The sequence below is a fragment of the Pseudorca crassidens genome, chromosome 20, assembly GCF_039906515.1.
Source record: "Pseudorca crassidens isolate mPseCra1 chromosome 20, mPseCra1.hap1, whole genome shotgun sequence".
In the NCBI taxonomy this organism is placed as follows: Eukaryota; Metazoa; Chordata; class Mammalia; order Artiodactyla; family Delphinidae; genus Pseudorca; species Pseudorca crassidens.
In genome coordinates, this window is record NC_090315.1 from 8,906,085 (window position 1) to 8,931,324 (window position 25,240).

The 25,240-nt window shown below is 54.4% G+C and overlaps 3 protein-coding genes across 10 annotated transcripts; 1 reads left to right on the forward strand and 2 right to left on the reverse strand.

The window, feature by feature from the left end:
* Positions 1-204: 204 nt before the first annotated feature.
* GYS1 (glycogen synthase 1) lies at positions 205-17,561 on the forward strand. 5 transcript variants are annotated; one of them, XM_067720431.1, is made up of 16 exons: positions 207-540; positions 1,930-2,111; positions 4,021-4,212; positions 5,086-5,271; positions 5,515-5,659; positions 6,471-6,588; positions 6,882-7,002; positions 7,314-7,420; positions 8,651-8,710; positions 8,801-8,879; positions 10,564-10,677; positions 10,961-11,087; positions 12,055-12,150; positions 12,341-12,504; positions 12,966-13,046; positions 13,211-17,561. In XM_067720431.1, exons 1-16 carry the CDS (start codon positions 423-425, stop codon positions 13,532-13,534), a joined length of 2,214 nt encoding a protein of 737 aa, XP_067576532.1. In that variant the 5' UTR covers positions 207-422; the 3' UTR covers positions 13,535-17,561. The 5 variants fall into 5 exon arrangements, with proteins under 5 accessions (XP_067576534.1, XP_067576535.1, XP_067576532.1 ...); XM_067720432.1 differs by lacking the exon at positions 207-540 and adding an exon at positions 551-1,355; XM_067720434.1 differs by lacking the exon at positions 1,930-2,111 and having other exon boundaries at positions 206-540.
* Positions 15,977-17,572, reverse strand: FTL (ferritin light chain). The gene is made up of 4 exons (XM_067720436.1): positions 17,233-17,572; positions 16,921-17,067; positions 16,445-16,570; positions 15,977-16,283 (listed from the first exon to the last, which is right to left on the reverse strand). Exons 1-4 carry the CDS (start codon positions 17,332-17,334, stop codon positions 16,131-16,133), a joined length of 528 nt encoding a protein of 175 aa, XP_067576537.1. The 5' UTR covers positions 17,335-17,572; the 3' UTR covers positions 15,977-16,130.
* Positions 17,573-20,862: 3,290 nt separating this feature from the next.
* Positions 20,863-24,807, reverse strand: BAX (BCL2 associated X, apoptosis regulator). 4 transcript variants are annotated; one of them, XM_067718051.1, is made up of 6 exons: positions 24,667-24,807; positions 24,061-24,112; positions 23,823-23,969; positions 23,305-23,440; positions 21,441-21,556; positions 20,863-21,088 (listed from the first exon to the last, which is right to left on the reverse strand). In XM_067718051.1, exons 1-6 carry the CDS (start codon positions 24,698-24,700, stop codon positions 20,908-20,910), a joined length of 666 nt encoding a protein of 221 aa, XP_067574152.1. In that variant the 5' UTR covers positions 24,701-24,807; the 3' UTR covers positions 20,863-20,907. The 4 variants fall into 4 exon arrangements, with proteins under 4 accessions (XP_067574152.1, XP_067574148.1, XP_067574149.1 ...); XM_067718047.1 differs by having other exon boundaries at positions 20,865-21,050; positions 21,452-21,556; positions 24,693-24,764; XM_067718048.1 differs by lacking the exon at positions 24,667-24,807 and adding an exon at positions 24,596-24,662 and having other exon boundaries at positions 20,865-21,050; positions 21,452-21,556.
* Between the last annotated feature and the right edge of the window lie 433 nt (positions 24,808-25,240).

Here is a 25,240-nt window from a genome sequence, read left to right on the forward strand (position 1 = left end):
TTTGGGGCCTCTAGCTTCGGATTGACAGAGCTGAAGGCCAATCAGCTAGCGCCCACTGGAGCTCGCACCAACAGCCAAGGCGGGGGCGGGGCTGAGCGAACCCTGCACTGTTCACCAATGAGAGACGCGGGAGCCCCGCCCCCGGGCGCAGACCAATGGCGCTGGCCGGGGGGCGGGCACCGCCTCCTGGTGGCCGCAAGGTTTCACTGCAGGAAACCCACTGGGCTCAGTGACGCTGCGGCCGCCTCCGGCCCCGGTTCGAGCGCTCCAGGCGGTAGTGCGGTCGTGCAATAGGAAGCTGAGGGTGGTGCAAGCTTCCCGTCGGGCACCAGCTACCTGGCCCAGCGCCCTGCCCAGTGCATTCCTCAGACACCTCTGGGGCCCGCACCTGTGGCCCCCGGAGCCCTCTAACCGCGTCGGCCATGCCTCTAAACCGCAGTTTGTCCGTGTCCTCACTGCCAGGACTGGAGGATTGGGACGATGAATTCGACCTGGAGAACACAGTGCTCTTTGAGGTGGCCTGGGAGGTGGCCAACAAGGGTGAGCACGCCGGGCGGAGGGACCCGGACGAGAAGGGCAGTCGGGGATGGGAGTAACGAGGCTGCATGGCATGACTCTTGGGTCCTGGGCAAGGAGCCTGTGACTCCTGTGTCCTTGGGGAGGGACTGGAGTTTGTCTCCTGGGCCCTGGAGGGAGGGGATGAGTCGCCTAAGATGAAAGGAGGTTGGAAACCCAGGTCCTGGGTCCTAGGGGTGAGGGGGCTAAAATGAAAAAAGACCAGAGACCTGGGTCCTCAATAGGGAAGGAGATGGGGGGAGGGGTTTTGCACTTCAGAACTGTGGCCCTAGGGGGAAGGGTCTTGGGATGTAACTCCGGATTTGGGAGAGAGCCCACTTGGAGATACGATGCGTGAATCGTGGTGGGAGAATTTGGGGAACTGGTCATTTGAGAGTAAAGATGTTAAGGGGCTGGAGACCCTAATTCTTAGATCCTAGAGTGAGAGAGAGTTAAGGCCTGGATGCCTGGGTTCTGAGGGCCTGAGCTCTGGGTTCTTAGGAGTAGAGGAGCCTGTAGCCTCAGAGACATGCGCGCAGGAATGGGGAAAGGCTGGGAAGTCCTAAGCTGGTCAGGGGCTGGGCCCTGGGATGGGAGTGGCTGGGGGCCTGGATTTCTGGGTTCTGGGCTCCAAAGGGCCTGAGGTTCTGGGTTTGGAGAAGGCTGGGGCTGGAATCCCAAGAGCTAGTCTAGCTCCACAGAACAAAGGGAGCTGGGATTTTGCTTTGCTGAGTCTTGGGAGAGAAAGGGGAGGTCTGTGAACATGGAGACATGGATCTCCAGGGCCCAGGCTTCAGGAGGTAAGGAGGCTGGAGGCCCAGACTCCTGGGTCTGGAGTGGAGTCATGGGAGGGGCAGGGCCCTGCATGCCTGTGTCCCCATGTAGGGAGAGGGAACTGAGGGACAGGTCGGCAGAGTCCGTGGCGGGTGAGGAATAACAGCTCTGGCTTCTTTGGGGCAACTCCGAGAACCTAAATGAGGCCACGAAGAGGGATTCTCCCTTACTGTGTCCTGGAGCCTGACTGGGAATTTAAATCCACCTCCTGTAAGCGGGGAACTCAAGAAGCTAGGCCCTAATAACCCTTGTCAGGTTATGTCCTCCTCAGCCCCAGCCCCTAATTCCCTCACACCTAGAAGCCTAGGCCCCCAGCCCCTTCTCTCAGACTCAGCACCCTCCTCCCTTCAAGTCCCGACCCCAGCCCCCTTCTCCCATAGACCCAGGAGTACTGTCCACCACTGCCCTCTCCCCTCCTTCCTCTGACTCTGAAGTGTGGGCTCCCAGGCCCCTTTTCCCTCTGAGCCAGAGGTCCGGGGCTCCCGTGGCCCCACCCCCCACCCCGCCCCAGGCCCCAGATCTGTGGACCTCTGCCTACAGTGGGTGGCATCTACACGGTGCTGCAGACGAAGGCGAAGGTGACAGGGGATGAGTGGGGCGACAACTACTACCTGGTGGGACCGTACACGGAGCAGGGCGTGAGGACCCAGGTGGAACTGCTCGAGCCCCCGACCCCAGCCCTGAAGAGGACGCTGGACTCCATGAACAGCAAGGGCTGCAAGGTGGGACATGGCCCGGCTGAGGGCAGGGTGGGGGCAGCAGCAAGAGAAGGAGCAGGGGATGGACAGCCCCAGGGAGAGAGGGAGGCATGGACAGAAACTCAGGATGGCCCAGCACTTTCCCGGGCAGATATCTGACAGACACTCAGACAGATGCAGGACCCCGTGAAGTGAGTGGGTGAACCCCCAGCTCTAAGACATTGGTGAATGGACTGACAGACAGCAGGTATGAGACAGACTGAAAGATGGTCCCAAGAGGCCAAGATCCTCAGATCCAGAGAGAGGAAAAGAGCTAGATGGACAGCCAGACAAAACCCAGGGGAGGTGGGCTTGGGGGTGAGGCAGGAGGCCAGAGCAGGAGTTCTGGAGCCTGAAGTTCAAATTCGCCTTCTCTGCTTCCTGCCTTGTGACCTTGGCGAATGAACATGCTAATAGCATCCGCTTTATAGGTTTCCTGGGAGGATGAAATAGTTCATAAAAAGTGTTCAGCCCAGGACCTGGCATGCAGTTAGTACTGTCTGTGAGCTCTGAGGTGTTGTCGTGGTTATTATTATCATCATCATTATTACTGAAAGCAGCCACACTTGCAGACTGAGGTGGACAGGCAGGCAATGGAGAGAGGCTGAGTGTTCCAAAAAGTGATGGTGGCCCCAGTGGTTAGAGCAATAGGGAGATAGACAGAGTCCAGATACAGAAAAGAGGTAGCCTGATGTTTTAGAGAGAAGGATCTCGAAGGAGAGAGGAAGATGGAATATTGAGGAAGGGAGGAGAGGTAGGCAGGCAAACCCAGGGGACAGAGTTTTGGATGCGCAGCCAGGAATTAAAAGGAGGAGGGGAGAGTCCCAGGCACCCGCTGAGAATTGAAGGATGAGGACAGAGAGGTGGCTGTCCCCCAGGGAGAGGGCCATAAGGCAGCAGGGCTGAGGTGCAGACATTTGGGTCTGGGAGGGAGAGGTACAATGCTGCCTTCATTCATTCACAGCCTCTGATTTGGGGTGGGGTCTGGAGTCCAGTTAGACGGGACTGTGTCCCTAAGGAACCCTAGGGCGGCCCAGTCCCTCCCCCATGGCAGCTGCTGTCCATGTGCTGGGGGCCTAAGAATAGCCCCCCCAGCAAAAGGGCAGACAACAGCTGGGAGGGGGAGGAGCATAGGGGGTCAGGCGCCTAAAGCCGGGAAAAGCCAGGTTGGGGATGAGTAGGACGGCTTTTCAGCCCAAAATCTGGCAGCAGGCCCAAAATCTGGATCACGGTCTCAGGAGGAAAGCAACAGATCAATGAAACGTGGCAGGGCCAGAAATGCGACCACGAGGCTTAGAAACACAGCAGTGGGTAGAAAAATGTGGCCCCCATGCACGGAAAGTGGGTGGGCAGTGTTAGAAATGAGGCTGCAAAGTACAAGATGGGCCTATGGGCAGAGAAAAGAGGAAGCAGGTGACAAATATATGGCGAAAGGATCAGAAACAAGGGAGCGAGTGGAAGAAGAAGGAGCCAGTACAAGGAGTGAGCGGCAGAAAGGAAAGATAATGGGAGAAAGCAGCATTATGGTTGGTGAGAGAAATGTGGCAGCGAACACAGAAGCAAGGCAGCGAGCTGGAGAAATGATTAGCAGGGTGGAGAAATAAGGCAGTGGGGGCACAGAGACAGGACACGTGCAATGTGGGTTTATAAGTAGAGAAACTAAGCAAGGGATAGGGAGATGCTGCAGCCGAGATGGGAAAAAATTGTGGTGGGAATAACTAATGGCAAATAGAGAAATAAGGCAGTAGGTGAGAAATTAGCAGCAGATACAGAAACAGAAGGTAGAAGCACTGAGGCCATGAACCCAGACGTCTCCCTGGGGATGGGAGAAACGCAGTTGCTGTGTCCAGAGACAGGTGGCCAAAACCCTAAGCCTCCCTGTGTCCCCCTGCAGGTGTATTTCGGGCGCTGGCTGATCGAGGGGGGCCCCCTGGTGGTGCTCCTCGACGTGGGGGCCTCAGCCTGGGCCCTGGAGCGCTGGAAGGGGGAGCTATGGGACACGTGCAACATCGGGGTGCCCTGGTATGACCGGGAAGGCAACGACGCCGTCCTTTTTGGTTTCCTCACCACCTGGTTCCTGGGTGAGGTAGGCCCCACTGCCAATCCCCTTGTCACTCCTTTCGACCCCAGGCCCAAAATTACAATGGCCATCCGAGGCCAGAGGGTGGCCAGTGTCTCCCAGAGCATTCTGGGAGTTGTAGTCCTTTAAACCGAGGATTAGCTCTGCTCTCTGGCAATATGGACATCCAGGGGCCAAGATTCTTCTTTCCTCAAAGACCCAGTCTCCCAACCCCAGGTTCATTCACTCCAGTCTTCCAAATATAGGAATTCTAAGCCATTAGCTCTTGGGGAGGCTGGCTTGACGGGAGGGCTCACCCCCCAGGGAGTTCTGGGAGTTGTAGTTCTCTAATATGGGCGGGACTTGGCTCTCAGATGAGTCCCCGGATGTTTGGGAATCCCCAGCCTATCTGAGAACCAGGAACCGCAATTCGGACCCTCTCTTAGGTTTTAAAAGGCTCAAGAAACTTGTTTCCCATACCCTGGGACAGTTTATGAATTGGCCGCTCCTAGGGCATTCTGGGAGTTGTAGTCCTTCAACCAGTATCCAGTACAGGTCTACTCTTGATTGACATAAAAGGTGTCCAGGAATTGTGTTCAGGACTTGGGGACACTAAAACTTTGGTCTTTCCAATTCAGCCCTTCTGGGACTTCGAAGGTTGGTCAAAAAAACACAGCTCCCATCAGCCTCTGGGAATGAAGTCAGCTAGCTAGTCTGGCTGCCTTAAGGATTTAGAGCTCCTTGTCCCATGGGGATTGCAATGGGTCACCACCCACTCTGTGCGGTTGTGGGGATAGATTGACCTCTCCCCTGCTTCCTCATCCACGTTGGGGATTGCTGGTTGTCTTCACAACACACATGGAGACACATGTGTGTCTCCCTATCCCTATTGCCCCACAGTTCCTGGCCCAGAGCGAGGAGAAACCACATGTGGTTGCACACTTCCATGAGTGGTTGGCGGGCATCGGGCTCTGCCTGTGCCGTGCCCGGCGGCTGCCCGTGGCTACCATCTTCACGACCCACGCCACGCTGCTGGGGCGATACCTGTGTGCTGGTGCCGTGGACTTCTACAACAACCTGGAGAATGTGAGCTGGGAGCATGGCAGATGGGGGTTGCCAATATTTCAGGACAGCCCGAGGCTGTCTGCGAAGCCCAAGGGGATCAAGTTCCCTCTTCCCCCAGGACCCAGGAATCCACGTCCCCAACCCCCTCCACCCTCAGGCCCAGGAGTCCAGCTTCATGGCCCAATCTCCCCTAAGACCCTGGAGTCTGGACCGCCTGTCTTCTCCCCAGTTCTTCTAACCTGATTGCCCTCCCTCCCTACCCAGTTCAACGTGGACAAAGAAGCAGGTGAGAGGCAAATCTATCACCGCTACTGCATGGAGCGGGCGGCAGCCCACTGCGCTCATGTCTTCACTACCGTGTCCCAGATTACCGCCATTGAGGCTCAGCACCTACTCAAAAGGAAACCAGGTAGGAAATAGGCCTGGGTCTGTAGACGTAAGCGAGGTAGTCTATGCCAAGGCCTGTTGCAATGTTTTTGCTGTAAAGAGCAGAGAACTACAACTCATAAAATGCCCTAGGTTGGTGACCTGAATATGAGGCTGCCTGGCTGCATGCCCTAGAGGCTAATGGGAAGTGTAGTTTCTTTAATTTCAGAAATGGTAAAATTCTTTTACTGGCTAATGTAGATATTGGTCTTCTGAAAGAGGAAGGAGGTTCCTTGCATTTTGTTTTTGAGAAAAGCAGTGTTGGAACCAGTTATTCTTCCCAAACTATAGCATCCATTCTCATTGGGTATAAGGTGAGAACTATAACTCCCAGAATACCTCTGGCTGTCTAGCTCCTTATATTCCTGGAATTTTGCCCCAGGAGCTGATGGAGGTTATAGTTTTTCACTGATATGCTTTAATTTCTATGATAATAGGAAATGGTTGGGGCCCTAAAAGAGGCTTGAAGATAGAGAAGCAGGATGGGGACATTGACTCATTCCCCCAGCTCAGGGTGGCATAGGGGAAACAAAAGAGCTACAACTCCCAGAAGCCCCGATGTTGCTCTGTTCCCTGTCTGGTTAGCCATTCACAGGGGCTGATGGGAGCAATATTGGGCAAGAAGGTATCTGAGTGGCAGGGCAGCTGGGTCACCACAGGAGCTCACTGGGGAGCTACTGAAACAAAGACATCGTGAAAGGAAAGGGGTCTTTCCTTCATTTATTCATTCAGCCACATTGATCTGAACGAAGAAATGAAGAAATGAAATGTGGGACCTTCTCCCCCAATCCCAGATATCGTGACCCCCAATGGACTGAATGTGAAGAAATTCTCTGCCATGCATGAGTTCCAGAACCTCCATGCTCAGAGCAAGGCTCGAATCCAGGAGTTTGTGCGGGGCCATTTTTATGGGTATGTAGGCCAGATACCTAGGTCTTGAGAGAGAGGGTGGTTGGGAACCCAGACTCCTGGGGCCAGCAGAGGGGACAGCTGAAGACTCAGCCTCTTGAGTTCTTGAGCGCCAGAACAATGGCTGAGTATTTAAGGAAATCCCCATCTAAGGAGAAAAGAACAATTCCCAGGAGTTTCCATGATGCCTCTGTCCTAAGATGTTCTTTGCCCCTGTGGCTTCTGGGGTTTGTAGTTTCAAGGCTGGGGCTAGTGGGTGAGGGTCTTGGCTTCACCCTGTGTTGTGGCTTCTTTAGGCACCTGGACTTCAACTTGGACAAGACCTTGTACTTCTTTATCGCTGGCCGCTATGAATTCTCCAACAAGGGGGCCGATGTCTTCCTGGAGGCCTTGGCCCGGCTCAACTATCTGCTCAGAGTAAGGCCTGGGCTGCAAGGGGACAAGGAGGATGAGAAAATCAGTACATGACTGGGGAGAACGGAGACCTGGGAGGTGGGGGCAGGGAAACCCATGTGTAAAACAGGAGTGTAGGGACCCAGAAAGAAGATCAGAGTCCCCGTGGGAATGGTAGCTCTGTCCTATAATTCTCCTTGACAGTGAGGGGCATGGCAGGGTCCTCGTGGTCTTGGGGGGTGGCAAAGGGTGGGACAGCCTTCTCCCATGTGAGCCTCACACACTCACACGCGCACACACACACACACACACACCCTCCCTTTCCTCTGCCCCAGGTGAATGGCAGCGAGCAGACAGTGGTTGCCTTCTTCATCATGCCAGCTCGGACCAACAATTTCAACGTGGAAACCCTTAAGGGCCAAGCCGTGCGCAAGCAGCTTTGGTCAGCAGCCCTCAGCCCGGCATCCCTGCCGCTCCCACTCCCAGCTGTGTGCTTTGGGTCCCCTGTTTCTCCTGGAGTCTCAGTTTTGTCATCTGTGATATGATCAACCCATCCCCCACCTGATTCCCAGCAAAGTTACTTGCTCCAGATGCCTGCAACTCGGGGGCAGTACGAAGTCGCAGTCGCAGGCAGGACAAGTGTGACAGCATGACCAGGGCTCTGGTATCAAGCTGGCGAGATCCCGCTCATGCCCCTGTCCTGCTCTGGCTTTGTGACTTTAGGCAAACCACTCCCCGTCTTCAAGCCTCAGTTTCCTCATCTGTAAAAAACACCTATTAGCCATCAGCTATTTCTTGAGCTCCTACTGCGTGCCAGGTGCTGTTCTAGGCACTGGGAACACAGCTGTGAGGCAGAAAGATAAAATCCCTGCCCTTATTGTGTTCACGTTCTAGAAAGTTCTATAGAAAGTGCTCTGGCCAAAAAAAAGCAGGACTGGAATATGAGACAGGGTTGTCAGGACAGGCCACACTGAGTAAGTGCCAGCAAGTAGAGACCAAGAGAGGAAACAAGGGAGGAAACCCTGTGTGTATCTGGGGAACAGCATTTCAGGCAGAGGGAATGGCAAGTGCAAAGGCCCTGAGGCATGTTTGAGAAACAGCAAGGAAGCCAGGGGGCTGAAGCAGAGTACCCTAGGGAGATGGGGTAGAAAATGAGGCTAGAGCTACGAGAGGACCATGAACAGAGGAATGTCAATGAAGTTGTAGGGTGGCACTCTTTGCTAGCTTTACTTGTGTCCATACATTTTCCTCTCTCAGAATGTAATTTTCCCTTTTTATAAAATGGGGCTTAGCATCACGACTACCAGGACTAGCCTAAGTCCTAATAATAGCTGACATTTTTGGAAGGCTCACTGTGTCATGGGCACTGTGCACTTTTTGTCATGACCTCATCGAATTCTCACTGCAAACCTTTGAGGTTGCTTCTATTTTTATCCCCATCTGACAGATGAGGCATTGAAGTCAGAGAGGGAAGGCCACCTGTCCCTGGCCGCAGAGCTGATGCAAAGCACAAGGGATCCGAGCCTTCCAGGGCCTATTCCCTGAGTCTCCATCCTCCAGCCAGAAATATCCAGAGCTTCTCTGCTCAGACTTCAACTTCCCAGCTGCCCCAGAAGCCTAACAATAAATGGCAGCTGGTCTATAAGTGATGTTGTCGCTCTGCTCCTTCCAGGGATACGGCCAACACAGTGAAGGAGAAGTTTGGGAGGAAGCTTTATGAATCCTTGCTGGTGTGAGTGTCCCGCCCTCAGCCCTGCATCCTCCTGGGCTCTAAATCCTCTCATCACCCATTCCCAGATGCATCCCACTGCTCACCTTACAGGGGGAGCCTCCCAGACATGAACAAGATGCTGGACAAGGAGGACTTCACTATGATGAAGAGAGCCATCTTTGCCACGCAGGTATGGTTTGGACTCCTGAGTCGAAAGATGGCGATTCCCAGCAGCCCTGGAGGCAGCTTGCCGTGTTAGCTCTGACCCCAGAGATGGCTGGGAGTTCTGCTTTGTTGGCAGTCCTTATTCAAGGAATCAATTCTGAAGTCAGAAGGGTGTGTGTGAGCTGACTGGTAGAACTTGAATTCCCAGAAGCCTTTAGGGCAGCCTGCTTTCCCACAGCTTATTCTGCCACAGAGGCTTCTGGGAGTTGTAGTTTCTTTGAGTCCTTGGGGATCCATGAACAAAAGGTGGAAGGGACCTTGAACTAAAGTCAAGATAGCCACAAAAGGAGAGCTGCAACTCCCAGCTAACCCTGGGCCTTGCTGCAAGCTACCTCCACCTCTTCCCCCAGAGACTGCTGGGAGTGGTAGTTTTGTTGGGCCTCTAGGGATAGAGCCAGGTCAGCTAAAAAAATTATTTCGGGACTTCCCTGGCAGTCCAGGGGTTAAGACTCTGTGCTTCAAATACAGGGGGTGCGGGTTCGATCCCTGGTTGGGGACTAAGATCCCACGTGCCGCATGGTGCGATCAAAGAAGAAGAAAAAACAACAAAAACAACAGTTATTCACTGAAGAACGTTGAAAACTTTCAGCAGCTACTGTTTCTTATCCCACTGGTTGTGTCTTAGCCTCCAAATACCCCTGGGAGTTGTAGCTTCTTTAGATACCTGGGGTTAATTAGATGGGTGGGAAACCTTAGAGAAAATTAGCAGTCACAAAATGAGAACCACAACTCCCAGCAGCCCCCAGGGCTTTCTGCTACCTTGACTCTTCCCTTGCCCCAGAAACTTCTGGGAATTAGAGTTCTTTTATTATCTGGAGTCAAGGGTTTTTTGTACCTATAGTCAGGGTTGGTGATTTCCCCCAATCCTAGGGAATGGAAACCAAGACAGCCAAGTTGCACAAACAAGGTGTGAATTGTTTTTGGCCAAACTATAATTTCCAGTAGTTCCTAAGGCAGTCGGCCTCACTGAGGATGTTTCTGCCATGGGGCTGCTGGGAGTTGTAGTTTCCTGGGCTCCTGGAGTCAGTAAACTGAAGATGAGTAGATCTTTTAATGAGAGGAATAATGGGACAGCTGCAAAGAACTATATATCCCAGCAGCCCCTGGGACTGCTATCACACTAGCTCTGTCTTCCTCCAGTGGCTCTTGGGAATTGTGGTTTCTTTGGGCCTCTTTTGAGGGTGGAGGTGGAGAGAATACAGGATGGAGAGTAAAAGGAACTTGGAGAGAAAAAGATCCAGGATTTTCATAAGAAAACTATAACTTCCGGCAAGCAGCCCCTGAAAGGCACAGCCCCCATCAACTGCTGGGAGTTACAGTCCCTTTGGGTTTCTTTGATGAAAGCCCAGAGTACAGAACAAGATAGCTACAACTCCCTCTAGTCTATGAGGCATGTTAACACTGGCTCTGCCTCTAAGAGAGCTGGGATTGTAGTTTCTTTTCGGCTTATGGTGGTTAAAGGGAAAAGAAAACCTTTACAGATAGAGACAAGTAGGAAATCTACAACTCCTGGTAATCTCTTGGGTTTGTTGCTCCACAACCTGATGGGAATTGTCTCCTTAGATCCCCAGGATGAGCATGGCTCATGGGGAAGTAGGAAGCCCTCTGTCCCTTCCCTGACCCCCCCACCCCACTTGTGGCCCCTACAGCGGCAGTCTTTCCCTCCTGTGTGCACCCACAATATGCTGGACGACTCCTCAGATCCTATTTTGACCACCATCCGCCGAATTGGCCTCTTCAATAGTAGTGCCGACAGGGTCAAGGTGAGGGCACTGGCCAGGGTGGGTTGGGCATGGCTGGGGGGGGGGGTGCCGGGGAGGGCGGTGATATGGGGGCTGGAGCCTGAGCCTCACATTCCCCATCTCCCCTGTATGTCAAAGGATTGCAATGTTTAGAAAGAACCTTTGCTTCTGAGGCAGACTTGGATTCCAGTCTTTGTCCTGACACTGTCTTGTATGGCTTTAGACAACTTTTTCATCCTCTCTGGGATCCCCAGGGAGTAGCTAAATAAGGTGCTCGGGCTGAGCCCTTGTTTTCCACTGCCAGGTGATTTTTCACCCGGAGTTCCTCTCCTCCACGAGCCCCCTGCTCCCTGTGGACTATGAGGAGTTTGTCCGCGGCTGCCACCTGGGCGTCTTCCCCTCCTACTATGAGCCTTGGGGCTACACACCAGGTGAGTTCAGCGTCTGGCGTGATCTCAGCACAAGGGACTGGCCCTTCCTGAGCTCCAGACTCCTCCTATGCAAAACAGGAACAATGGAAACAAGTCTGTTCATGTGTTTTTGTGACACAGTAGCTCATGTGAGTAACTAGAGGGCTGATGTCAGAGTTCACACGTGATTTCTCCCAATTTGCTACTGTTTGGTTCCCCAAAACAACAACAGCTAAATGCACAGCTTCTTCTCTAACAATCAAGCTACTTTCATATGTTTTTAAGGCAAAATAAATACCACATTTGCTGTAATATTTCTTAAATGATGAGTGATTTGACAAGTTTGCCAGTTTCATCCACGGTTAAAATGGTGCATAGGTCTTGTGTGACCAGCTCCAACCCTATTTTTCCCATAAGCCTTGTTATATGTAGTGCCAACTTTTGCAGCTTACAGAGGTTTTTAGAAACACTTATATAAAAATTATAATAAACTCCTTGAAGCATTTCTCAGCGTTATTTAAGGGAGTAAGCGAGGTGTAGTAGGTGCTCTGTACACAGTGATAGTAATAATGAGAGACCTTGTCTTACCTCTTGTCAAAACAGACTATAAAGCTATGACAACCAAAACAGTGCAGTCTGGCACAAAAAAGTGTCTTACAGGTCATGAGGATAAATTAAAATGGTAGACATTGGCCCAGAATACCGTGCTCAATAAATTAGCATCCTTATTACCCAATTATGGACTCTTCCTTACCCTGAGGCCTTGGGGCAAATGAATTCCCTTTTCTGAGCCTAGTAGCTTCCCCTCTAAGGAATAGGGACTATCATACTTCAATGCACAGCCTAATTTGTCTGGTTCCTGACTTGCGCGGCACAGCGCCCGGCTCTTATTAAAGGCGCCGATAGAGGGCGCCATTGGGGCTTTCACTGGGATTTAAGGCAATAAAGAGGGGCAAGCTAAGCGGACCTTTCTCACGCCTTCCCGCAGCTGAGTGCACGGTTATGGGTATCCCCAGTGTCTCCACCAACCTTTCTGGTTTCGGCTGCTTCATGGAGGAACACATCGCAGACCCCTCAGCTTACGGTCAGCGCCCAGAATGAGAGCCGGGACTCTTGGATCCTGGGAAGGAGGGGCGTGGTCTCTTGGGTCACTAAGAGAGGAGGGGGTGGACTCCTGAGTCCCAGTGGGAGGAGGCGTCCTGGTGTCTGCAGAGTCCCAGAGACAATGAAGGTTTCCCCAATCTGTTTTCTGAGACTCTTCCTGGCCCCGACAGGCATCTACATTCTGGACCGGCGTTTCCGAGGCCTGGATGATTCTTGCTCGCAGCTCACCTCCTTCCTCTACAGTTTCTGCCAGCAGAGCCGGCGGCAGCGCATTATCCAGCGGAACCGCACGGAGCGCCTCTCCGACCTTCTGGACTGGAAATACCTAGGCCGGGTATAATTCCCCTCCCTGTCCTCTGCTGTGAATAAGTCACTTACGGCTCTGGGTCTCTGATTCCCCGTGCCTCGAAAGCTGGCGCAAAGGGCATGGTCTCTTCCTATTTGTAACGCTTGCTGTCCCTTTAAGAAAAGAATCAACTTTCAGACTGGAAGACCACCGAGGTGGGAAGTTCTCTATTTGCGTAAGGGTGCGGCCAAAGAGGTACCTGACTGGAGAATTCCGCCCCTGTTAAAGGAGTGTGGCTCAGAGACTGTCCATTCACAGCTCTGCTTATCTACATAAGGGGTGGAGCCTGAAAGATGGATGATTAGCAGAGGGGCCAACTGGAAACCACCGCAGGTTGTGCTCATCTGCATAAAACGTGTAACCAGGCTTCACCCCACCTCCAAACCTGCTGGGGGCGGGGTCAGGCTCCTGCCCCCTGATGCCCACTCCTCTTCTTTCCCCCCAACAAGTACTACATGTCTGCGCGCCACATGGCGCTGGCCAAGGCCTTTCCAGAACAGTTCACCTACGAGCCCCACGAGGCTGATGCGGTAAGTGGATCCGGGGTCTCTCTAGGGGGGGCCAGGAGCTAGAAGGGTGGGGTGAAGTAGGGTGTCCCTCCTGGAGTTGCAAGGCCTCAAGGACGCTGGACGCCCAGGCAGGCTGCAGAGGCCTCTGCTCACTATGCGGTTTGTGCCCACACCTCCGTACGCAGACCCAGGGCTACCGCTACCCGCGGCCAGCCTCAGTGCCACCATCGCCCTCACTGTCGAGACACTCCAGCCCGCACCAGAGCGAGGATGAGGAGGAGCCCCGGGACGGACCACCCGATGAAGATGGCGAGCGCTACGACGAGGACGAGGAGGCTGCCAAGGACCGGCGCAATATCCGCGCCCCGGAGTGGCCGCGCCGCGCCTCCTGCACGTCCTCAACCGGCGGGAGCAAGCGCGGCTCGGTGGACACAGCGCCCTCCAGCTCAGTCAGCACCCCCAGCGAGCCCCTCAGCCCCGCCAGCTCCCTGGGCGAGGAGCGCAACTAAGTCCCCTGACCCGCACTCCCCTGCCAACCCTGCCTCCCTTATCTTGAGGGTGGATGCAGAATGGCGCTGTCCCTAAACTCCACTCCAGATCCCTAGCCCTCTGTGGGGTCCACAGCCCTACCCCCTCCGCCATACACTCCAGCCCCTCTAGCTCCTCTCTCGAAATCCCAAACACTCCAGAATCCTCAACGCCGTGCCTTTCTTGGGTTCCAGAATGCATAATCTGTGCCCTGGAGTCCCCCAGGCCATCCCAGAGGCCAGGAATCTGCCATTATCCTGCCGTGGTGCCAGAGGTTTTCAGAAACCTGCTCTGTTGCCTTCTATGCTGGGGCTCCTTGAGCCCCTTGCGGCTTGCTAATTTTACCGCATACAGAGCCTGCCATGCCCAGGCCTGGCCCGGGGCCACCAAGCACTGGAAACCACGTGCAGTCCGTGCTAATGAGACAATCAAGTCCAGAGCTGGGGCACTTTCAGGGACTTAATGCAGGTTAAGTCCAGAACTCGGGCTCCAGGCCAGTGCACTCGTGTTTACTGTGATTTAGCCCTCCCTGGGGTGTCCGGCTCTGCCTGGAGGATCCCTCCACCCCTGCTCCCTTCTTCCTCTGCACTTTGGCCAAGCAAGTGGGGGCAGAACCACTTGGTTTCTCATTCCTACTGGAGAACAAGCTGTCTTGGTCTAGATGCCTTTCTGGACCAGACCCTACTCCTTCTTCCCTGAGTCTGAACTCTTCCCCATATCTCTAAACTCCTGCGCCCTACAGGGAATCCCTCTGCTGAGGACAACTGGCTGTCTTCCCCAGTACCTGCACACATAACCCCCAACCGCTAGACCCACCATGAAACCACTGGATTCTAGGTCCCAGCTGCCAAATTTAGAACCTTACCACTTTGCTGCAACCTGGTCCCTTCCCTCTGGTCTAGAACTCAGCCCACTGGATTCTAGAACCTCCATATTTACCTCGAGGCTCTTCCATCCCTAAGCTGTGCCCTGCCCCCAGCTTTGGTGAAAGGGAAGGGCCCCTCACGTGTGCTGTGCTGTGTCTGCTGCCCTTGGTTTGCAATTGGGAGGGGGGAGGGCAGAAGGGGTGTGATTGAAGTGTGTCCAGAGATGAAAAAATACATCTATATTTAAGAATCTCAGGTCTAGTCTGACCGGAGGGCTTGGTGGGCCTCAATCCTGGCCCCACCCTCCTCTTCCTTCCCTCTTCACCTCTTGATTCCTCCCTTTGCCCACTGCTGGGTCCCGTTTCTCTTGTCTCATTCTACTGTCTTAGAGACTTGGATTGCCACTGGATTCCAGTGTTATTTCAAAGGAAGGCAACTCTCTTGTTTTTGACTCGACTTGCAAGTGGCAAAGTTGCCTCAGGCTCTTAAATTCCTCAGTAGCGCTAGCCATATGCAAGGGCTCAACAGCCACTGTGGCCACACGTGGCCCATGGCTACCCTATTGGACAGCACAGATACAGAACACTTCCATCACTGCAAAAAGTTCTGTTGGACAGCACTGGCTTAGAGCATGTTTCTAGCACTCTGGAAAAAAATCTTTTTCTCCTTTCAGTTCTAATCGTCCCTAGGCTACACGTGCATCTCTGAATCAATCGCTTTTCAGGGGAGTAGAAAGCTCTGAATTTGGATGTGTGATCATCTCTCTGTTAGCCGCAGTGTTTGTGACACCCGGGTCCCCTCCCCCACCAGTTACCAGCAGGAGAGGCATGGTGCTGAGCAGCCGTTTCCTCTCAGATTCAGCTACCAGAAATAGGATGGGGTGGGGGGGTCAGAGCTGACATCGTTTTATTGCTTGGACCCAGCAGCTGCTTACATCATCTTCAAGCTTCTTCAGTTCCCATTTGGATAATTTCACATCCCATTTCTGTCTGTGCTGAGCCCTGAACCCCCTAGCTCAGCACCTCTTTCACATCATGTGCCCTCAGCAGCTCAGACCCACTAGCCAGTTTCTACCTATTATGTGCCTTGAATTCCACACCTGTAACAAACAGCCTTTGGAGGTCAGACCTGGGTGTGCATCCCGGTTACCATGGGTAATTTACACAGTTTGTCTCAACTTACCCATATGAAGGAGCTCACATTTCTACTTAGCCTCCCAGAATTGAGGCAGAGTACTTTCAGAGCTTGGCAAGTGCCTAGCAACATAACTCATGTGAACCGGTTTCTCATTACTGATCTCCTTAACAGCTGTCTGCTTCCAGCTAGCAACCCCAGGTTTTATTAGACTCTCCCTGGAGTCTGGGCTCTACCATCTTAGGAGGGGCAGTTAACAGCCTGGCAAAGCAGAAAACCCACTACAGCAACATCCCACAGGTGTTATTATGTCTTAGAAGTAGAGCGCCAAACTCCTCTCTCCCTGCCAGCCCAATGCAGCCAGAAGCCTTGTGAAAACAGATCCCACCTTTTTTCCCAGGATACACACATAAAACCACTAGCTGCTGCAAAAAGCTTTATTGTTTCCATTTGGTCCAAGGCTTGGGAGAGGGCTCCAGTGTGGTTAACAAGCTGCCTACTGGCTGAAGAGAGGGGCTTCAGGCAGAAGCCCTGACACCAGAGGGGCTCCTCAAAGGCCACTGGGCTCCGGAGGCTCCTAATCATGCTTGAGGGTGAGCCTTTCGAAGAGATACTCGCCCAGCCCAGCCTGGGGACCAGCCAGCCTGCGGAGGTTGGTCAGGTGGTCACCCATCTTCTTGATGAGTTTCACCTCCTCATCTAGGAAGTGGCTCTCCAGGAAGTCGCAGAGCTGAGTGATAAAAGAGAAAATGTTGCCACGTACAGATCTAACAATGTGACAGATGGGGGAAGGAGGATCAGAAGGAAATCTGCCCAATCAAATGAGGCCAATGCTTCGTATGTAAGCATCATTCCAGGGAAGGTCTCATAGACATGACTGGAGATACTTACGTGGGGGTCTGCGCGGGCACAAGCCAGGGCATGCAGATCCAGAAGGGCCTCGTTCAGGTTCTTCTCCATTTTAATGGCGGCTTCCATAGCGTCCTGAGTTTTACCCCACTCATCTTGAGATGGCTTCTATACCGAAAACAAACGGCTCAGTACTAGCCACATACTCTGGAAAGGACTACAAACTAATTTTCCAGTAGTTGCGAGAGTAGAGGGCTTAATCGGAAAAAAACGTCTAAGAGTTTGTATCTATCATTCCCCAGTGTCCTATAACTACACGTCCCAGGATACTACACGCTGCGCTCTAGACCGCCACGTCTTGGGAGAACTGGGTGCGCCTCGATCTCCAGCTGTAATAACCCACAAAAGACTGAACTCAATCTCCGAGAGGCCTACGCGGTGCCTAAACCAATACAGTCAAGGGGCCTCTAGTGCAGGGACTGTTGGGAGATGTAGTCCAATGCCCACACACTATTTACCTGCACGTCCTGGAAGAGGGCGCGGCCGCCGCGTTGGTTTTGCATTTTCAAGAGACGCTTGGCGCCCTCGTGCTTCTCTTCGGCCAATTCGCGGAAAAAGTGGCGCACGCCCTCCAGAGCCACATCGTCGCGGTCGAAATAGAAGCCCTGCGGGAAGAGATGGCGGGAACAATGGTTAGCAGGAGGCGAGGCCAGGCATGCGGACTCCGCCTCCGACTATCCAACAGGACAAAGAAGGCCAGCGCGTGCGCAGAGGGCCGGAGGTGCGCAGCTGAGGGTAACTTGGGCTGGGGGCGTCCTGGGGACCCTCACCAGAGAGAGGTAGGTGTAGGAGGCCCGCAGATGCATGTTGACCAGGCGGTTGACGGCGGCCTCCACCTCGGTGGAATAATTCTGACGAATCTGGGAGCTCATGGTTGATCGGTAATAAGGAGTTCGGCTCAAAAAATGGTGTTGGCTGGTCCCGGTGACCGAGGACAGCTGAGTGGCTGACTCCGAAGGTTGGAGGGTGGATAGATGAGTGGGACTCCGAAGGTTGGAGGGTGGTCGGAGGCTGGAAGAAAGGGCGACCCTGGGTCTGTTCCGTCCAAACACTGTTGAAGCAAGAGACAGATCCGGGGAACCGCCGAGCGCAATGGAAACTGCTGTGGCCGAGGCGGCTTATTTTATAGTGCGCAGGCCTTCGGAAGTGGGACGGCCAGGGAGAGCAATCGGCCAATCTGCGGTGGTGGGAGGCGGGGCCTGGAGCCCACGCGTGACCAATCAGGAGCATATAGGACTCCTAGACACACACCGCGCCCCCCCCGGAGGTGGGGAAGTCACGCGCCTGTAGGCGACGGCTGTTGTGAAATGGGGAATGGGGGGTGGGGGTTTTCGCGGGATGCAACAGCTCTGGGGCTAATTCTGCGAAGTCAAGGGATTCTGGGGGGGGATGGGGAGGGAGACTCTCTAGTAGGTGAAAGATTAATGAAGACACTGGGAACCCTGGAAAATAATCATTCCTGGGTCCTGGGGGTGTCTCAGGAAAGTAGATCGGATTCTGGTGCTGTGTCAGGGCACGGGCTTTACTGGAACCCTGGGGGCGTTCCTCAGAGGTGCAGAAACCTCCAGATGACTGGGGTTTGCGCTGGGAGATAAGGGGGTACCCGGATCATTGAGAAGTTTGGAAGGCTGTGAGATGATATTTCTGGAACCTTGGGTCTCTCTCTGGGAGGACCTGGAGCCTTGGGGTTCAAAGGTGGGGGGAGTTTCTGTAGCTTTAGAGTTCACAGTGGAAGTCCATATTTTTCTGGAAACTTCCCCGGGGGGGGTAGGGCGATCTTTAGGCCCTTGAAGTGATCTGCGAGATTAAAAGGACAGTTGTAGAGCCCTGCTGTTCAGCCCCGGAGTGGGGCAGAGGGATGTTTCCAGAAGCCTAGTAGGGGCTTTTTAAAGAGGTCAGGGGTCTTGGAGAGCCTTTTGGAGCGCTCGAAAGATTGTCTGAGCCCCTTGGAATACCTAGGGGCTATTTTAGGGGCTCGCTTTTTCTGGAAGCTGAGATGGGGAGGGGTGAAATGACACTGGAGTTTTGGGGGTCCCTCTGAGGCTGCACTTCGTGGAGATGACTTTGAAGGCAGCCAGAGACTGGGAATTCTTTTTGACGCTGAAGCAGCCTCGCTGAAATTGTCCCTGTCTTGCCTGACGCATGCTCCTTCAAGATCACGGAGAAGTACTGAGTCCTGGTGAAACAAGGAGGGTCTGGGGACCTACGGATGGGATGTCTGTCTTTAACCAATGGACATTTGTAAAGTGTGTCTGGTCCAGGCTGGTGCCTGGGTGGCAGAGCTGGCTGAAGGAGCCCTCCAGGAGCTCCCATTGTGGTTGTTTGCGGGGAAGGAGAAACAAAGACAGGACTTTGACCCTCTTTCAGTGCCCTAATGGAGGCAGCTGTCCGGCTGGGGCAGGAAAGCTGAAGCCGCTGGGGCGTTGGGAGCAGAGGTCAGGGCTCACCTTGCAGAGAAGCCTCCCCAAGCAGCCCGGGCAGGGTACTCCCTGATCAAGGGGACGCCAGTCAGGCTGGTATCTGGGGTCCTCAAGTGGTGTCTGGGCCAGTGCCAGGAGAGCAGCCGTGCTGAGTCATGCTGAACTCAGCTCTGGAAGGGGCTCCCGCAGAGGGGCGGGGTGGAGCCCGCTCGCTGACCTCATCTACTTTGGGTGGACTGCAGTCTGCCTGGGACCCGGGGAACTAGGCCTGGCTGGGCCCCAAGTCTGGCCCCCTCCCCCAAGGTGCCACCTCGAGTGCTTTGTCAAGGCACTGTCTTTTTAGTTCCCTTGATGGTTTCCCTGGGCTCCCGCCTGTGGCCATATTGTCCCCTCTCTCTGGGTGGTGACTCAGTCTCCCCTCACTTCTGTCTTATCTGCCATCTCTCCCCTGACTGGCCGTCTCTGGGGCAAGCCTCTGGGGGAGGGGCAGTTGCCCCAGGCACACAGTCACAATGGGGTCTGAGTTACTCATTCACCAAATTTCAAACCTCAGCCCAAAGACCTTTAGCCTGGGAAAGGAGAGGTGACCTGGGAAGTGCTCACAGGTGGAGGGAGAGGAAGGGGTGAGATAAAGATTATCTGAAGAAGGTGGGGGGAATCAGGGGGGATAGGAGAAGACAAGTGACCCAGGGAAACAGGGAGAGAGAGACAGGGGGACAGAAAGACCCAGAGAGGGACAAAGAGACAGGAACAGAGACAGAGAAGGGGACAGAAGGACCCAGAGAGAGGGGGATGGAGAGCCAGAGGGGTGGGACTTCCCTGGTGGTGCAGTGGTTAAGAATCCGCCTGCCAGTGCAGGGGACACGGGTTCGAGCCCTGGTCGGGGAATATCCCACATGCCGCAGAGCAACTAAGCCCACGAGCCACAACTACTGAGCCCGCCTGCCCTTGGGCCTGCGTGCCTCAACTACTGAAGCCCGCGCGCCTAAAGCCCATGCTCCGCAACAAGAGAAGCCCAGGCACCGCAATGAAGAGTAGCCCCCGCTCACCGCAACTAGAGACAAAAAAAGCTGCGCATAGCAACGAAGACCCAACGCGGCCAAAAAAAGACAGCCAGAGAGGTGACAACCAACTGTGACTCTCCGAGTGACCTTATTCTCTGTGATTCCCTTTTCTGATTCTCCTTCTTTGGCTCAATCTACTGTGCCTCTGTGTGAGCGCAGCATCTTCCCAGGGGGCTGCCCCTCTCCTGGAGGGCCCTTCCCATTTACGGGGCCAGACCCTAGACTCCTCCTCCTTCTCCAGCCCCTCCCTCCACAACCTGTCAGTCTCCAGCCTGTGTGTCTCCTCTGCAACCACACAGCTCAAGCTCAGGCCTCCCCTGGAGTCCTCCCTTGGACCCTCTCTCCAGCCTCCTCAGCCTTCCAGGCTCCAGGGGCTTCCCCAAAAGGCTCCAGCGCCCTCCCCTGCTTTCCTAGTCCTCCCGAGGTCTGCCCCCCTCCAGCTTCTTCCCCATTTCTCCACCTCAGTAAATGTGCAACTTTCTGTGGTCCCATATGGTGGAAGCTTCCAGGCCCTAGTTCCCAGGGTCCAGGAGGCTGCTTTGCACCCTGCTACCCTGATATCCACCCCCCACCCCCGCCCCAGCCCCCTCTGCCGGGTTTGGGCCTGGCACAGTGCTGCCTCTAACACAATACCCTAGGCTGTGACACATGAGTCATGTGATCTCGAGTCACCTCGGTTCCCCTCAGGACTGTGGGCTCCTTAAGGGCAGGGCCAAGACTTAACTCACCACCTACCCATAGAGGGCACCAGGCAACCTCAGAATAAGATGGGTCAGCACGTGAAGCCTGGTCTCCTGCGACAGCCAGGAAGTGGGCCCAGTGACTCAGACTCTGAAAGTGTGGCCCGAAAGAGGTTTATTGCCCCCCGAGACCACTCCTCCCCACCCCACCCCAATAATTACAAAAGTAAGAAAAATGCCCATGGCCCCCAGTCCCCACCCCTCCCGAAAAATGCCATAATTTATGCAGAAAAGACACAGTCCAAGGCCGCTGGTGGCCTCAGCCCATCTTCTTCCAGATGGTAAGCGAGGCAGTGAGTACTCCGGCCACGAGGATGGTCACTGTCTGCCACGTGGGTGTCCCAAAGTAGGAGAGGAGGCCGTCCTGGGGATAGGGACATGAGGCAGTTCAGCAGCTCAGCCTGGGCCAGCACGTGAGGGGTCACAGAGAGGTCAGAGGGCATGAGTGGGGGCAAGGGCCTAAGATTAATGGTACTAAAGAGTTGGGGGCCAAAGAGTTATCATAGAACTTGAGGGATTCCGAAGGAAGTAGAGGCACCAGGGAGGGCAGAAGGCACTAGTCGGGTCAGAGCTCACCAGGAGGTCAAGGGTCATGGAGAGGTCAGTGGGTGTCATATGAATCAGGGTTGATCAGACATGTAAGAAAACGCATTACAGAGTACATCTGATGATCCGAAAATGGGGAGGAGGGTACCACTGTGGTGGGCTCAGGAAGGCCCAGGGGTCCCAGGGGAGTGGGGGATTGGATGGGGTTAGGGGCCTCACCCAACCACCCTGGTCCTGGATCCAGCCCAGCAGCCGCTCTCGAAGGAAGTCCAGGGTCCAGCCCATGATGGTCCTGATCAGCTGGGGCACCTTGGTGCACAGGGCCTGCAGGGAGTGGACTGGGCCTTAGGGACTAAGCCTTGTCGCCACTGCCTGGGGCAATGGCCCCCAGCCTCCTTTCTCAACTCTCTGCCTCCCCTCCTGCCCTTCTGCAGTCTCTTTTCCACTCACAGTCAGAATGAGCTTCATAAATTGTAAAGTGGATCTGGTCACTGTCAACTTCCCTGCTCACAAACCATCTATGGCTCCCTAGTACCTCTGGGATAAAAAATCAAAAGCACATCTTGGCCCACAAGGCTCTGTGTGAAGCCTCTGACCTGATCACATTCCAATTTTCCTCTTCTTTTCTGTGCCTCACTGCCCTTCTTCCATATCTTTTTTTTTTTTAATTTTAAACTTTTTTTATTTTTTCTTTGGCCACTCCACACAGCTTGTGGGATCTTAGTTCCCCGATCCGGGATCAAACCCGTGCCCCCTGCAGTGGAAGCACGGAGTCCTAACCACTGGACCGCCAGGGAATTCCCACCCCTCTTCCATATCTTCATTCCCACCAAATTCTTAACCTGCTTCAGGACCTTTGCACATGCTAATTCTGCTGCCTCAATGGACCTCAACCTAGGGAATTTTCACTCATCCCTCACAGCTCAGGTCTAATGTCACTTCCCCAGAGAGGGCTTTCTGACCTTCAGACCAGGTAAGGCCTGACGCCTGCTCTTCAACTCCCTAAGCTTCCCTACTCAGCCTTTATCTCGCTGCTTCTCACCTGCTGTCCCCAGCTCCACACGGAGCCCTACCATCACCCTGACTGCTGTCCCCCTCACCTCTAACATTCAAGCCCCATCAGCTCAATCTTGCAAACACATCAAGAAATCTACTTCTCCACCTCCAATGCTGCCCCCTGACTCCAGGTCAGTCTTCCGTTAGCCAGGATTATTACAGGTACCTCTTTGTCAGCGTCCCAGTTTTTGCCCTTGTGCCCCATAATCCATTTTTCTACCCAAAAGGGCCAAAATAATTTGCTGGGCTTCCCCTCCCCCAATATTTTATAATGAGAATCTTCAAAGAGAAAAGTTAAAAAAGTTTCTAAGCGTACAGGCATATACACACAACCTAGATTGTACAATTAACATTTTGCTCTCCTTGCTTGAAAAGTCTTTTCTATTTATAAATCAGGTCACCTCACTCTCTTGTTTAAAACCAGCCAATCACTCCTGTCGCACTCAGAGTAAAGCTAGTCTTTACAGCGGCCCACGAGACCCTCGCAATCTGCCCTCATCTCTCACCTTCTCCCCCTCCTCACTCTGTTCTAACCACATGGGCCTCCTCATTGCCCACAACACACTAGGCTTGGCCCTACCTCAGGGCCTTTGCATGTTCTGCCCCTCTACGGGATGCCTTTTCCCCCATCTTTATACAATATATCACTGCATCTTTCTTGTCATTCCAACTTTAGCTTTCACGTCACCTCCTCTTAGAAGTCTTTCCTGACCTCTTTGCCCAATCACGTCACCCTAGTTTACTTCGCTCAGCACTCATCATACGACGTGGGCTCCCTGAGAGCAGGGACCTAGCCTTTTCTGTTCTGTGTCCTGGGTGCCGAGTACAGGTCATACACACCATAGGCCCCATAAATGTTTGTTGAATGAATAAATGAATGAAAAAGCAGACAAGCGGTCCACAGCTGCCTCTCTCCATTCCCTCTGTGGTTACTGGGCTGCCACAGGGGTTGACCTCACAAGTCCCAGGTCCTCATAGGGGAGCCTGCCTGGGCTCACAGCCCTGCAGCCGCCCACCTTGAGCACCAGTTTGCTGGCAAAGTAGAAAAGGGCGACAACCCGGCCCCAGTTGAAGTTGCCGTCAGAAAACATTTCGGCCGCCACTCGGAAAAAGACCTCTCGGGGGGAGTCTGTGTCCACGGCCGCGATCATCCTGCAGGAGAGAGGAAAGCCAGTGCTGGGGAGGGAGGATCAGGCGGAGTGTGGAAACTCTGGTGTCCACCCCATACCAAAGATAAGGAAACTGAGGCCTGAGCCAGGAAGCCATCATGGGGGAGAGCCACGAGGTGGACATTGAGGAAACTGGGGAAAATGACTCCCTGAAGGAGAGTTTCAAGATCCTAGGGCAGGGGAGGGCTGGGAGTCCAGAGTGCTGAGTTGAGTGGTGGGGCCCTGGACCCCTGGGTCTGACGGAAAAGGGGGCTGTGGGCCTGGACTCCAGGATCCCAGGGAAAGTGGGGGGTGGGAGCTGGGACTCCTGGGTTCTGAGGGAGAAGGGGCTCACTGGCTGGACTCCTGGGTCCCAGGGACCACACCTCTGCAGCTCCATGTTACTGTCCAGTTCATCTCCAATGCGCTTGAGACACTCGCTCAGCTTCTTGGTGGATGCATCCTGGGGCGCCTGCTCCAGGCCCAGCTCGGGCGTCTCTCCCCCCATTCGCCCTGCTCGATCCTGGATGAAACTAGAGTGGGAATGGAGTTGCAGGGAATGCAGAATCAGAATGGGGCCTCACTCCTCAAATCTGCTCCGCAATAATCAGACCTCAAACTCACCCCTGAAGCAAAAGGGCCCCTGTCTTCATGATCTGCTCAGAGCTGGTGGGCCCTAGAGGAGAAAGGAGGTAAGAGGTGCCTGAACTCTTGGGTCCTAGGGGGATCCAGGGAACTGGAGTGGCTCATGATCCCTGAGGGAGGACAACGCTAGGGGACCCTGGTAGATAAAGTGACTGGGGGCCCAGGCAGCTGAGTCCCTGATGGAGAAAGAGGCAGGAGTCCTGGGCCTGTATCCTTCATTCTTCCGGGGAAGGAGGCTGAGGGAACACTTCATGCAACCAGACCCCTGGCCTGAGGGGACTGAGGGGAGACCCGCCCCTCCCACCAGGAAGTAGTGCAGGCAACAAGCCCGGGCCTGCCCCGTGGGCTTGGATTATGGGGCTCCCCAGCTTCTCGGGGGTCCGAAAGCGCCAGACAGGAAGGGATCCGGACGCAGAGGCCAGAGAGCCCGGGACCCCGGGAGTGGGTGGAAGCTGGCAGCGCCGGATCCCGGAGTTTCTGCCCCGGAGTGCTTGGCGATCGCACGGCCCCATACCGGCAGGAGGGATCCTGGGGTCGGCCGGCGAGGGGCTCGCCCTCCTCCCGCCCGTCCGCCTCCCGCCTCACCCCCGCCTCTGGGTTGCTCCCCGGACCCGTCCATCACCGCCGCTCCCGCCGCCGCCTCTCGCCGGGTCCGCCCGGGCGGCCGCAGCACGCCCCTGGTCACGTGAGCGCCCCGCTGAGCGTGCGTCCTCTCACGTGATCGCCCCGCAAAATGGCCGCCGCGAGCCGCTGCCCCGAAGGGCTATCCGGACACAGGATCGCACCTGCCTCACCTGCTCCGGGAAGGCTCGGCCCCTATCACGTGACTGCCCAATCAGCACTTCCCCTTAGGAAGTGGTTGTGGCGCCATTCCACCAGGCGCGCATTCAATCGCAGTTATAACTTTTATTCATTCATTCATTCCTGCAATATTTTCAAAAGCTTCGGTTGGGACTTGAGCCCTTGCCAGGACAGAAGGAACATCAGAGGCCAAAGATAGCATTCTTTGAGGCAGGACGTTCCAGATGACTAAAGTCTATGAATGTTTATATGTGTTTCTGTGAAAATAAAAAGAATCTGAAGTTCAAAAAGTGATAGATTGGTGATAGATTGGCAGGGTGAGGACGGAGAGGCTCCTGGGGTGTCCGAAATGTGCTAT